Below are 12,299 nucleotides of genomic sequence, written 5' to 3'. Positions count from 1 at the left end.
CTTTCCACCTCTTCTTAATCTCATCTGCCTCTGTTAGGTCCCTGCCTTCTTTGTCCTTTATCATACCCATCTTTGCACAAAATGTTCCCTTGATATTTCCGATTTTCTTGAAAAGATCTCTAGTCTTTCCCATTCTATTGTTTCCCTCGATTTCTTTGCATTGATCATTTAAGAAGGCCTTCTTGTCTCTCCTTGCTGTTCTCTGGAACTCTGCATTCAGTTGGATATATCTTCCTCTTTCTCCCTTGCTTTTCACTTCCCTTCTTTCCTCAGCTACTTGCAAAGCCTCATCAGACAGCCACTTGGCTTTCTTGCATTTCTTTTTCTTTGGGATGGATTGAGTGGCTGCCTCCTGAACAACGTTATGGACTTCCGTCCATAGTTCCTCAGGCACTCTGTCTATCAGGTCTAATGCCTTAAATCTATTCCTCACCTCCACTGTATATTCATAAGGGATATGATTTAGGTCATACCTGAATGGTTTAGTGGTTTTCTCTACATTCTTCAATTTAAGCCAAAATTTTGCAAGAAGAGGCTCATGATCTGAGCCACAGTCAGCTCCAGGTCTTGTTTTTACTGACTGTACTGAGCTTCTCCATCTCTGGCTGCAAAGTACATAATCAATCTGATTTCGATATTGACCATCTGGTGATGTCCATGTGTAGAGTCGCCTCCTGTGCTGTTGGAAAAGAGTGTTTGCTATGATCAGCATGTTCTCTTGGCAAAACACGATTAGCCTTTGTCCTGCTTCATTTTGTGCACCAAGGCCATGCTTGCCTGTTATTCCAGTGATTTCTTGACTTCCTACTTTAGCATTCCAATCCCCTATGATGAAGAGGACATCTTTTTTTGGTGTTAGTTCTAGAAGGTGTTGTAGGTCTTCATAGAACCGATCAACCTCAGCTTCTTCGGCATCAGTGGTTGGGGCATAGACTTGAATTACTGTGATGTTGAATGGTTTGCCTTGGATTCGTACTGAGATCATTCTATCGTTTTTGAGATTGTACCCCAGTACTGCTTTTCCCACCCTTTTGTTGACTATGAGTGCTACTCCATTTCTCCTAAGGGATTCTTGCCCACAGTAGTAGGTATGATGGTCACCTGAATTAAATTCGCCCATGCTTGTCCATTTTAGTTTGCTGATTCCCAAGATGTTGATGTTCAATCTTGCCATCTCATGTTTGACCACCTCCAGCTTACCTTGATTCATTGATCTGACATTCCAGGTTCCTAAACAATATTGTTCTTTACAGCATCGGACTTTCTTTTCACCACCAGAGACATCCACAGCTGAGTGTCCTTTCGGCTTTGGCCCAGCCGCTTCACTCTTTCTGGTGCTACTTGGAAATTCCCTCTGCTCTTCCCCAGGAGTATATTGGACACCTTCTGACCTGAGGGGCTCATCTTCCGGCGTCATATCTTTTAGCCTTGTGATACGTTCCATGGGGTTTTCTTGGCAAGAATACTGGAGTGGGTTGCCATTTCCTTCTCCAGTGGACCACATTTTGTCAGAACTCTCCACCATGACCTGTCTGTCTTGGGTGGCCCTGCATGGCATAGCTTATGGCTTCACTGAGTTACACAAGACCCTCCACCAAACAAGGCAGTGATCCATGAAGGGGAAGATAAAATATTAAAACCATATAATTAAAAACAGAAAACAGAAAACAAAAATATGGTACAAAACATCCCTTCTAGCAGAGACAGAATAAAATAACTAGCAGCTCAGATTAAGAAACTACACTAAAATACTGAGAAGTTGAAGTTAATTTAAAACACAAGAGCCAGAAAACCTCTCTTTGGTTTAGGAGACAATGAACCTAGACAGAGTGAGAGCAACTGTTCATGATTACAATGGGGACCTTCCTCTTCACCTAGCAAAACGTCACTTATCTCATGATTAAAATGTGCATATTTCACACTCCATCATCCATAAATAGATATTTCATGAATAAACAATGACCATGAATAGCATGGGTAAATGTAACCTTGACTTACTGGGCTGATTTTTTAAAACCCATTGTTAATCATGTGCTGGAGGGAGAGAAGACTTAGGCTGCAATCTTGTGCATGCTTGCCTGGGAGTAAGCTTCACTGAACACAGTGGTACTTACTTCTGAGTAAACATGCACAGCAGAGCCAGCATCAAGGGTAAGCACGATTGGGCCCCTGCCAAGGGCCCACGCTCTGGCAGAGGCCCACTGACAAAAGCCCCCTAGATGACGACGACGACTTCTTCACCACCACCACAATTGCAACCTGCTTGTTCACCTGCCTCTTGCTCTGGCCAAGACAAAGGTGGTGGTGAGAAGGAGGAGCAGTAGATGCCACTGCGTGTCAGGCAAGCAAGTGATGAGAAAGAGGATGAGGAGCAACAGCAGTGAGAAGGTGCACTTATTGAGGGAGGGGGCATATTGAAAGTGTCTTGCCCAAGGGCCTTCCAAAACCTGGAGCCAGGACTGCACAGCACTATTAGTGATGGTTAGTGATGCCAGGGTTAAATGTGAAAGAAAAAGGCAACCCCATTGTCAATGTGAAAGTGAGGTTGTGGGAGGAGGACGTTAAAAAAAACTCTCCTCCAAAAACACACCCTCAATTTAAAATACCCAGGCCTTTGTTCATACACCTTCCCATCAGCTACTCAGACTCTGACATTGTCCCCTGAAGAGCTGTGCTCTTGAACTCTACTAGTTGTAGACGTCACATCTTTGCTCTCTACAGACAAAAAACCATCTTCCCATTTAAGGAAACTGAGGAAGATCAAGGCAAGTCAGAGAATGGGTTGTTGCCTGGAGACCATGTCCTGACTTTCAGTTACCCTGACAACAATATGGACCTACAGTAGCTCAGTCCTGTCTTGCTTATGCACTTACAGTTTTAATGTTGTGGTTTTAATGTTTCTATATTTTATATTGTTTTACTGTGAGCTTGTTGGTTTTAATTTGTGTGAACCACCCAGAGAGCTTCAGCTATTGGGCGGTATAGAAATGAAATGAAATGAATGAATGAATGAGTTATTACCAGCAACCAGCCTCAAGCTAAGTATCTATCTTACAGAAGCTATAAAAACAAGATTTGCTTAAGAAGAGAGAAAGAGAGTTAAAGTTACGTGGGCCTGATAAAGAACTCTTCACTTGCTACACACCCAGTCCAAAGTTTCTTCTAACTTGTTTTGTTGTTGTTTTTCTAACCAATAGAAACTGGGAATAGCCAAGAACCAAACTCAGACTTCAGCGCTAGCTGTGGGCTTGCCATGTTTCAGGCACATTTTTCCCCTAGGTCAGGCTGGCTAGAGGTGGGGTGGATGGGTTCTTATCATGTTGCCTGACTCACTTCCTGTATTATTCTGTGGCTGCCTGTTCTTCAGGAGGCCAGGTACACTGTATCCTCTACGTACGCTCTTGTCCTTTGCTTATTTGCTTTAGATTATGGGAGTTGATCTGTGGGGATGATCCTGCCTTGTGGCAGGGCTGGACTGGGTTATCTTCTGGTACTTTATAACAATAATAATGAAACCAGATTGAAACTGGAAGAATTTGCAATTGGGAACATAGCCATCAGCCAAAAGGCAAAAGCTGGAAGATGCTAACGTTTCTGGCTCCAGCTACAGAATCTGGGCCCCTTCTCTAGACCAACAATAATTTACAATCTTAAACTTACTTTGAGTGCTTTGTAGATAACTCCAGGAGGCCGAGGAGAACGGGTGGTATTGTTTTCTAGCTGTTGCTCCACAGCATGCCTGAGTCCTGAGAAATCCGTTGGGGGATTCTGTGTCCTTATTCCTTTGTAATGGATTGAGCTAAAGGCTTCTGGGAAGAGGCCGAGTTTCCGGAACCGATCCTGGATTAGTTTCTCAGGCACCTCAGAAGGGTGATCTAAACATATTAAGCAGTATATTAGCAACTGCTTGATAAAACACATCATTTTTACCAGCTATACAGCATTTTGGAAATCATTTACGAGTTGTTTAAATGCATTAGAGATAGGATGACCAAACTTACATCAAAAATAGTTGAAAATGAATCCATAAGGAATTCTTCAGGTGTTATGTTTTGCTAGCTGGGTTCTAAAAATGTGTTCGGGGAAGTGCTCAGAAAATGGCCAAAGATGCCCATCTAGGAACATAGGAAATTGTCTTCTACTGGGTCAGACCATTGGTCCATCTAGCCCAGTCTTGTCAACACTGACTGGCAGCAGCTCTCCAGGTTTCCAGATTTCAACACTGACTGGAGCAGCTCTCCAGGATCCCCAGCATCTCCACTGTTTGGAAACACTGGGGATTGAACTTCAGACCTTCTGCATACAAAGCATGTGCTCTACCACTGAGCCAAGGCCCTTCCCCCAATGCGTATACATATATCTGACTAAGGTACATATTGCCATGTCCAAGATGTGTGACTGGTGAAAAAGACTCTTCAGTTTTAGTCCCTTTCTTAGGTGCTATTAAGGGGAAGTTACAGTGGCAGAGTCATGAGTTTCAATGTGGATCAATACCAAATTCATATAAAGCAGAAGACTGGAGACAAATGGTGATTTAGACTGTCTTATACACACTTAGGTCACCAGCCTTAAAACAGCAACGGTGCTGATAGCATATGAAAATACTTGGCGGATGAGGAGCAACATGGTACCAGAGATGGCTGTTCTTCATTCAATCTCAGAATAAACATTTTGTGGGGTGGGTGTAGGTGCACCCAACCTACACCCACCCCACAAAAGGCCATCTAATGGTGCTTCCAGAAAAGGCTTTTATTGTGTGATCACCCTGCCTCAAACACAGATTTTTACAGGAGGCTCCAGGCATCATGTCCTCTAGTTGTAACCCTCCAGTGTTTTCCTTCCACTTCTTCCATCTTTCTTTTACCCCAGAAAGCGTTAAGGAGGAAAAGATGGAACAGCTGCACAATACTAGTTCCCCTCTACTCAGCACTGGTTAGGCCTCATCTGGAGTACTGTGTCCAGTTTTGGGCACCACACTTTAAGAAGGATGCAGACAAACTGGAGAGGGCTCAGAGGAGGGCAACAAAGATGTTCAGGGACGGGAAACAAAGCCCTATGAAGAGAGACTGAAAGAACTGGGCATGTTTAGCCTTCAGAAGAGAAGACTGAGAGGAGATATGATAGCGCTCTTCAAGTACTTGAAAGGTTGTCACAGAGAGGAAGGCCAGGATCTCTTCTTCATCATCCCAGAGTGCAGGACACGGAATAATGGGCTGAAGTGACAGGAAGCCAGATTCCGACTGAACATCAGGAAAAACTTCCTGTTAGAGCAACGTGACAATGGAACCAATGACCTAGGGAGGTGGTGGGCTCTCCCACACTGGAGGCATTCAAGATGAGGCTGGACAGCCATCTGTCAGGGATGCTCCGACTTGGATTCCTGCATTGAGCAGGGAGTTGAACTTGATGGCCTTGTAGGCCCCTTCCAACCCTAATATTCTATGGTTCTATGCCCTTTTGAGTACGGGCATCTCTACACCAGCCTAAAAACCTGCATTTAAAACAGGGCTTTCTGCTTCCATTTTAAATGGAGGATCACAACTGACTCCCTTTACACGCACTTCCTTTCTCCTCTCCCCTTCCCCCTCCTTCTCCCCGTATCTGAGTCTTCCATTATCTTCCACTGATCTCGCTCCTCTTCTTGCCGCTTTAAGTCTTTTCATGGAGGAAAATGAAGTGGAACACAACAGAGTAATTTGATAGCTCATTATCTGCGATTTATTTAAAAATGGAACAAAGGGCATTTAGTGCAGGACAGTCACGGCAGGGTCACTGTGTCATGTAAAGAGCCCGCAAACTTCCGTGAAGGAGCAATCTCAATTGCAGGATCAAAGCCCGGTCTAGAAGTGCTAGAAACCCTCTGTCTGGAAGCACCCTAACTCTTCTCAGGTCAGTGGTCTATCCATTTCTATAAGCTGTCTTCAGCCACTCTGTACCCCCGATGTTCCAGGTGCTATAAACACCAAACAGTTCATTTCTGACGTTAAAAGCCCTGCATTGCTACATAACTACATGTTGGGGATCTGGATTTTTCTCAGAGGCCTTTGCAGACAATCGCTTGATTGCACTAGAAACGCCCTGTTTCTGGTTGAGTGGGTACAGATTATGTTCTTTTTCTTTCTCCTTTCTTCATCATCCCTCCCTTTATGCTTACTCTTGACAAATACTTGCTTGCCCCCAGAAAAGCAAAGTGAGTTGCTCACTCACAAGTAAAACCACCACACAGGTAGAAATACCATTTTCAAGCAACAACTTTGCAAGGGACTCTATTTACAATGTCTGTTACCAGTTCGACCCATTTGTTCCTGAGGTCTTAAAAAAAAGAGGACAGCTGGTCAGTTATCAGTTACCCGACCTGTGGTGTCTACACCTTGTTGTATATTTGTCCATGCTAGTGTTGATGCATCAGTGAGAAATCAGGAATGGCATTAGCATGACACTGACCTGTCCCACTGTTCTTGCTTAGACAGGCATTATCTGTCACTCCGACATTTCTCCTGCTCCAGCTGAAGCAGATCCACAACACTGCAAACATGATCTTTACTTATGTGGCTATCAACCCATCACCCGGAATACTTGTTTTTATGCTATCTACATATTTACCACTTATTTTTAATTACCAATAGCAGCACCTGACTTGATCTGTCTGCAATCCTGCATTCACCCATCTGTCTACACGTGGTGTGAAATCCTGCTCTCTTATATAACTTCATGGATCAAAAAAAGGGGCAGCATCATAGTTTTGTTTAGCTGCTTTGCTGCTTATAAAAATATATATATTATACATTGTATTTGCTACATGTAAAAAGAAAGAGCAGGGAAATACTGAGCAAGCCTCTTTGGTCTCTCTCTCTTTGCCAAGACTTTGTGGCTAAGAAGCAGCTTCCACCACCAGCTTCCTCATGCAAAGAGATGTTTGACAACACAAAGCTTCGGAAGGCACAACAAAAGGAGGAGGCCTCCCTCTGCCTGCACTCACAGAGACAAGCTCACTGAAGAGGGTTCCATTTCTCCTAGATAATAGGAAACAGTGGGTGTCATCTGGGGTAAATAATGGGTTCAATCCAAAGGTGCCCCTCCGTTCATGGAAGCTCTTCCATCAACAGAAGGTCCCTCAACCCAGCAGAAATTCCCCACCCTTCTGTTAGTGAGTGAGGCAATTTTCACCCATCCCCCTCCCTCCCACCTATCCCCCAAATCACCTCCTATGCTGTTCCGGAGGTTCCCCCAACCCTACAAAGTAGCCGGTGCACACCTCAAAAAGAAGGTAGCTTAAATTACATACGAGTAAATATTCTTAATGTAAGTATTGAACTCAACCAAATTAGATTATTAGGAGAAATAAATGATGAATGGGGAGAAGAAGAATCCATTCATGGGAAACCGTATTAGCAACTTTACCTATTTAGATGTGGTCTTAAGTCCCACTGGCTTCAGTTCTACTGACTGCCTACCAAGGGACTCATCACACTTTTTTTTAAAGTGCACCCCTAACAATGTAAAGTGTGTATCTGGCACACAGGTGTTAAAAAAAAAATGGGTAGTGTACAGTTACCACTAAGAAGCCAGGATGGCTGCCGGTCCCTTGCGCAGGTTCACTAGGTGGCAAACCCTGACCTCTGGTCTCTTGGTGTGTAATGTGTGAAATCACCATAGGTAAGCATGAAGATTGCAGGACTAGGGCAGTATGGGGAAAACACACAACTGGGTATCATCGCTATACTCATGTCACCTCACTTCAAACTCTGTAGATATATCTCTCATATATCCAATGAGCAGGATGGACAATAACCACCTGTAAAAGTAGTGTGAGTGTAGCAGTCACTAGGTAACAATGACACAGTCAGCTTTTCTACATGAGACTGTTCATTGGCTGTTAATCAGCTGTATCTACTTTCAGTTTCATCACAGAACTGAGATCCAAGCATTACATGAGGCGCATTTCCTTTCCTGCTTTTCCACTACATAACCTCTAGGTGGCACTATGGTATAGCGCAATAGCAAAAATAAACAAGAGGAAAGCACGCTTTCTTTCAATTTAAATGCCTCATCTTCCCTGCTCTTAAAAAAAATGCTGAAAGTGCTGGTTAGACACTGAAGCAAAATTGGAGGGTTAAGACATTGTCTAAAGAACCTGTAAACAACCGTGAGTAGGGAATGACAAGCAGACAATAAATGTCTTGTGTAGAAAAGCCCTACTTCCCAATATTTTTCAAGACAAAGTATCTGCTGCTAGGGAAAGACTGAGAAAAGCCTCATCCTTTTCTTAAGAACAGCCATGCTGGATCAGACCATAGGCCTATCTAGTCCAGCATTTTGTTCTCATAGTGGCCAACCAGATGCTACTGGAAGCCCAAGACAGGACGTGAGCACAATGGCACTCTCCTGCTTGTGTTCCCTGGCAGCTAGTATTCAGAGGCATGCTACTTTTTGATCCTGAAGTCATCATGACTAGTAGCCATTGATAGCCTTATCTTCCAGGAAGTTGTCTACAGGTGTCCAAGTTGGTGGCCATCACTACATCTTGTAGTAGCAAATCCACAGTTTTCCTATATCAATAAACCCCATACACTGTAGTACCGGATGACATGGTGTCAAATCACAAGGGCGTTTTATATGCAAGTCTACATAATACTACCTATTTCCTTGTGTATGTAAAGGTTTGTTTTTACCACTTTGCCTACTCCTGTAAAGTAAGTGCCAACAGCCGAGACATGTTTACTCTTATAGCACCAAGATGGTGGAATCATCTCCCACAAGAATTCTGCTCAATCCAGGAGTTTGGCCTGTGCAAGGGGGCCTTGGAAAACTTTTCATTCAGATTAGATCCCAACTGCTGAATATGCCAGCTGGACCTGCAGTTACTGTGAATCGCTGCTGTCTGAAATAGTGATTTGATTGTCTTGACTGTTTATTGCTTGCTTTATTGATTTTAAGTTTGCTAGCTTTCTAGGTGATTGCCAGACAAGCTTCCATGTGATTTTTGCCAATTGTCCCTCCCCACTGTAGCCCCAATCACCACCTCCCCAATCCTCCAGAGCAGCTTTCCATGGGACACAGGGGGAAGGAGGAATTGGTGATAATTGCCTTCCCCCCCACCCCTCCCCTTGACTTGCACCAGCAGGAGCATCCCATTAGTGGAATTCCATTCAGAGAACTTCATATTCAATCCTTTGTTGATTATATTGTTGCCTCATAGCTTATTGAAAGGCGGGTTTAAAGTCTCCTAAATAAAATAAAATAAAATAAAAATGCTTTCTGCAGCACTGTCACTTTCTAGGTTGCTAGGCTAGCAACCTCCAGTGCTACTAGTAATCCGCAGTTGAGCAAGAGCACATAGAATTCCTTTTCCTCTTAGTCTGTGGCTAATAGCAGGGAGGTACATACTCAGAGTTTAAAAAAATGTCATAAATGTACCCTGCAATAAATACATTCTATTTATGTATGTATGTTTATGAATACAAATGTATACGTCTACGGTCCCAAGACATGGTCTGAAGGCACATGAGGCAGCCACCTTGCTGAAGCTAAGTAGGTCTGGGTCTGGTCAGTGCTTGAAGAGGACCACATGTAGCCATCTTGAGTTCCACAGTGGAAGAAAGGTGGGATATAAATGTAATAACCAAATAATAAATAAATAAAATAAATTATATATATACCACAATATTTGTCAAAGCCTTCCCTAAGATTATGGAAAGCTGTTTCCTCAGACTAAATATAATTTATTATGAAGAACTATAAAGAAAACCTCCAAGCGGTCAATGGATTCCACCTGTATTTTTGCCTGTACAGTAAAGGTGAAAAAACATTAAAAGAACAATCCAATGGCCCACTAGACACTGTCTATTATGGTCTATTCTGGGAACCGACCTCAGAGCCCACACTCTGAGGTTGGTTCCCGGAGAACCGACCTCCCCACTCCTCCGCACTGCCTCCGAGGCAGCGCGGACAAGCCCCATCCTCCACGCTCGGAAGACGAGCACGGAGCAACTGAAAAGGGGCAGGCCTGGGGGGCGTTCTGGGGTGGGGAGAGTGGAGCTGCGCATATAACACATCCTATGTGTCGTATGGCAGCTTCCTCTCCTGGCCCCACACACACACCCCGTGCCACTAGACAGCTGAAAACCACTGTCTAGCGAAAAAGAGCAAGGCAGGACAGGCATGGAGCGGGACGATCCCCCTGTGCTTCTCCTGCCTTGCTTTGGATAGGCAGTCACCTCCGAGGTTGGAGGCAGCCGCCTATCTACTTAGGAATGCGCCCTAAATGTACTATTCTCTGTCAACAACTAGATTGAAATTGGATGTGTTGGTTTGTTATTGTAAATTTTAAACGTCTTTAAAAAAAAGTACCCTGTAATATGTGCAGATTTACTTATTTTGCATGATTTATTCTGCTTCTGCTCTTCATCAAGAAAGGCAAGGAACTATGATGGGCAATGAAGCCCTGCCTGCTGCCACTGGGAATTCAAAATTAACCCTGCTTGTAGTTCCAGAGATTTTATCTGGTGTTGTATACACACTTTCAAGCCTGTTTTTTCAGCCAGAAGGCCTAGAGATTTGCTTCTTTAGAACACACACACAGGAAATTGGAAACCAAGAGCCACAATCTCACAGTATATACATAATTCAAGCTAACAGATGTTTTGCTCTTTGCAAGATCCTAGCTGCCTACACTATCTCCCCACCTTTTGTATTCTAGAAAGTGAGATAAGCCAGGATTCCAACCCCAAATTGTTCACATGGTGACGCTGAACTCTGGCTGTCATGTTACAACAGGGGTGGGCTATCTGTGCCCCCCTCCCCACATGTCGTTGGCCTCCAACTCCCATCAGCTCCAGGCAGCATGGCAAATCATCAGAGATGACAGGAGCAGCGATCCAACAACATCCGGAGGGCCAAAGGTTCCCTATCCCTGTGCTACAATATCCCATCCCAAGTCATCCACATTGTAGCAACTGATGCTCATCTGATTTCCATCTACTCACCAGCACCCAGTAACTGTGTGTACACAGTCTCATGGAAGATAATGACTCCAGGACCCAATGTGGACAATGGAACATCCAGACCGCAACGGGCTGTGGTTGCCTTCAGCTCTTTGGTGAAATGTTTTAGGTATGCCCCCGAAGCATCTCCAAGAAATTTGAAGAGATCGTTGTGAAGCCTGTCAGCATGAGTGCGGTAGATGATGAGGTCCGAAATGGCTAAGACCTTCAGAAGCAGCCGGGTCCTCTGACTCAGGTTCACAGTAGCCCCAAGAAGACCCTCAGTGTCAATCACCACCATTTTGTGAACAGGGTCATAGGCTGCCCAAACTCCGACTGTACAAGACTCCTGGGCCGGAGAGGTTTTAAAGACCTCGCGGCCATAGAAGAAGGTGTGGTTAAGGGTATGAGATTTGCCATCCCCAGTGTTCCCAAAGACAGACACCACCTTTACATGCTGGTCAGGCTTGCAGTCCAGTTTCCTGATAAATTCTTCTTCATTTGCCACCTTCCAACACAAGAAAGAGAAGATTGTGTGAGAACCTTGGAACTGGACGGGCCCTGTGCCACTTCAGAGACCTGACTTGTAACCCCATGAGACACACACTTTCACCTGTAATGCTCAAGAATTTGCCCAGCCACAAGGGGAAGGGGGCTGCACAGCTATGCAGCACCTTCCAAAGATACCTCTCTTTATGCGCCTTTGTTGTTTGTACTTAATGCATTACCATCAAGAGATCATTCCCACCAGAAAGACAGCAACAAGATAGCTTCACAGATCTGCATGGCCCAAATGGTTTGGATCTGACTAAAATTGAAACTGCTACCTTGAATTGTGCACAGGTGGCCCCCAAAAGCACCTGGATATGCTTGCAGCCTTTCAAGGGCAGCTTCACAGAGACCACATTACAGAAATGCACCTTCAGAGTAAGAGCATCTATGGATGATGGCTGCCAGGTCTTCGTATGCAGCACTTTTCTGTGTGTAGAAGAATCCCAAAGCTGAGAACCAGGAGGTGACCCTCTTAAGCAAGAGCTTCTAATTCACACGCACCCATCATGTGATGTAAATTATCTGTGCAGCCTTCCCCAGCCTGGTGCCTTCCAGATGTGTTGGGAGTTGCAGTCCAACACTTCTGGAAGACACCAGGTTGGGCAAGGCTGGATTAGTGGATCAAACTAGGGCTGGGGAGAACTGAGTTCAAATCCATCTTTGGCCAGAAAGCTCACTGGATGACCTTGGGCCAGTCACCATCTCTCAGCCTAACCAACCTCACAGTGTTGTTGCAAGGATAAAATTAAGGAAGGGGAAAACCAT

At 44.4% G+C, this 12,299-nt stretch overlaps 1 protein-coding gene across 8 annotated transcripts in view; it reads right to left on the bottom strand.

Moving 5' to 3' along the window:
• Nucleotides 1-12,299, bottom strand: part of ZFYVE1 (zinc finger FYVE-type containing 1) — a 38,527-nt gene that overhangs the window by 16,541 nt on the left and 9,687 nt on the right. For all 8 annotated transcript variants that reach the window (XM_084847422.1, XM_084847433.1, XM_084847442.1 and 5 more), the window contains exons 3-4: nucleotides 10,986-11,490; nucleotides 3,661-3,875 (exon numbers count right to left, since the gene is read on the bottom strand). In XM_084847422.1, coding sequence (XP_084703548.1) covers nucleotides 3,661-3,875; nucleotides 10,986-11,490 — 720 coding nt within the window. The remainder of the gene's footprint in view (nucleotides 1-3,660; nucleotides 3,876-10,985; nucleotides 11,491-12,299) is intronic.

This window comes from Heloderma suspectum, chromosome 1 (genome assembly GCF_057233095.1).
Source record: "Heloderma suspectum isolate Gila_16-S chromosome 1, 16-S_ref, whole genome shotgun sequence".
Lineage (NCBI taxonomy): Eukaryota > Metazoa > Chordata > Lepidosauria > Squamata > Helodermatidae > Heloderma > Heloderma suspectum.
Note: the sequence above shows the minus strand (reverse complement) of the source record. Positions and strands in the feature narration are given on the sequence as shown.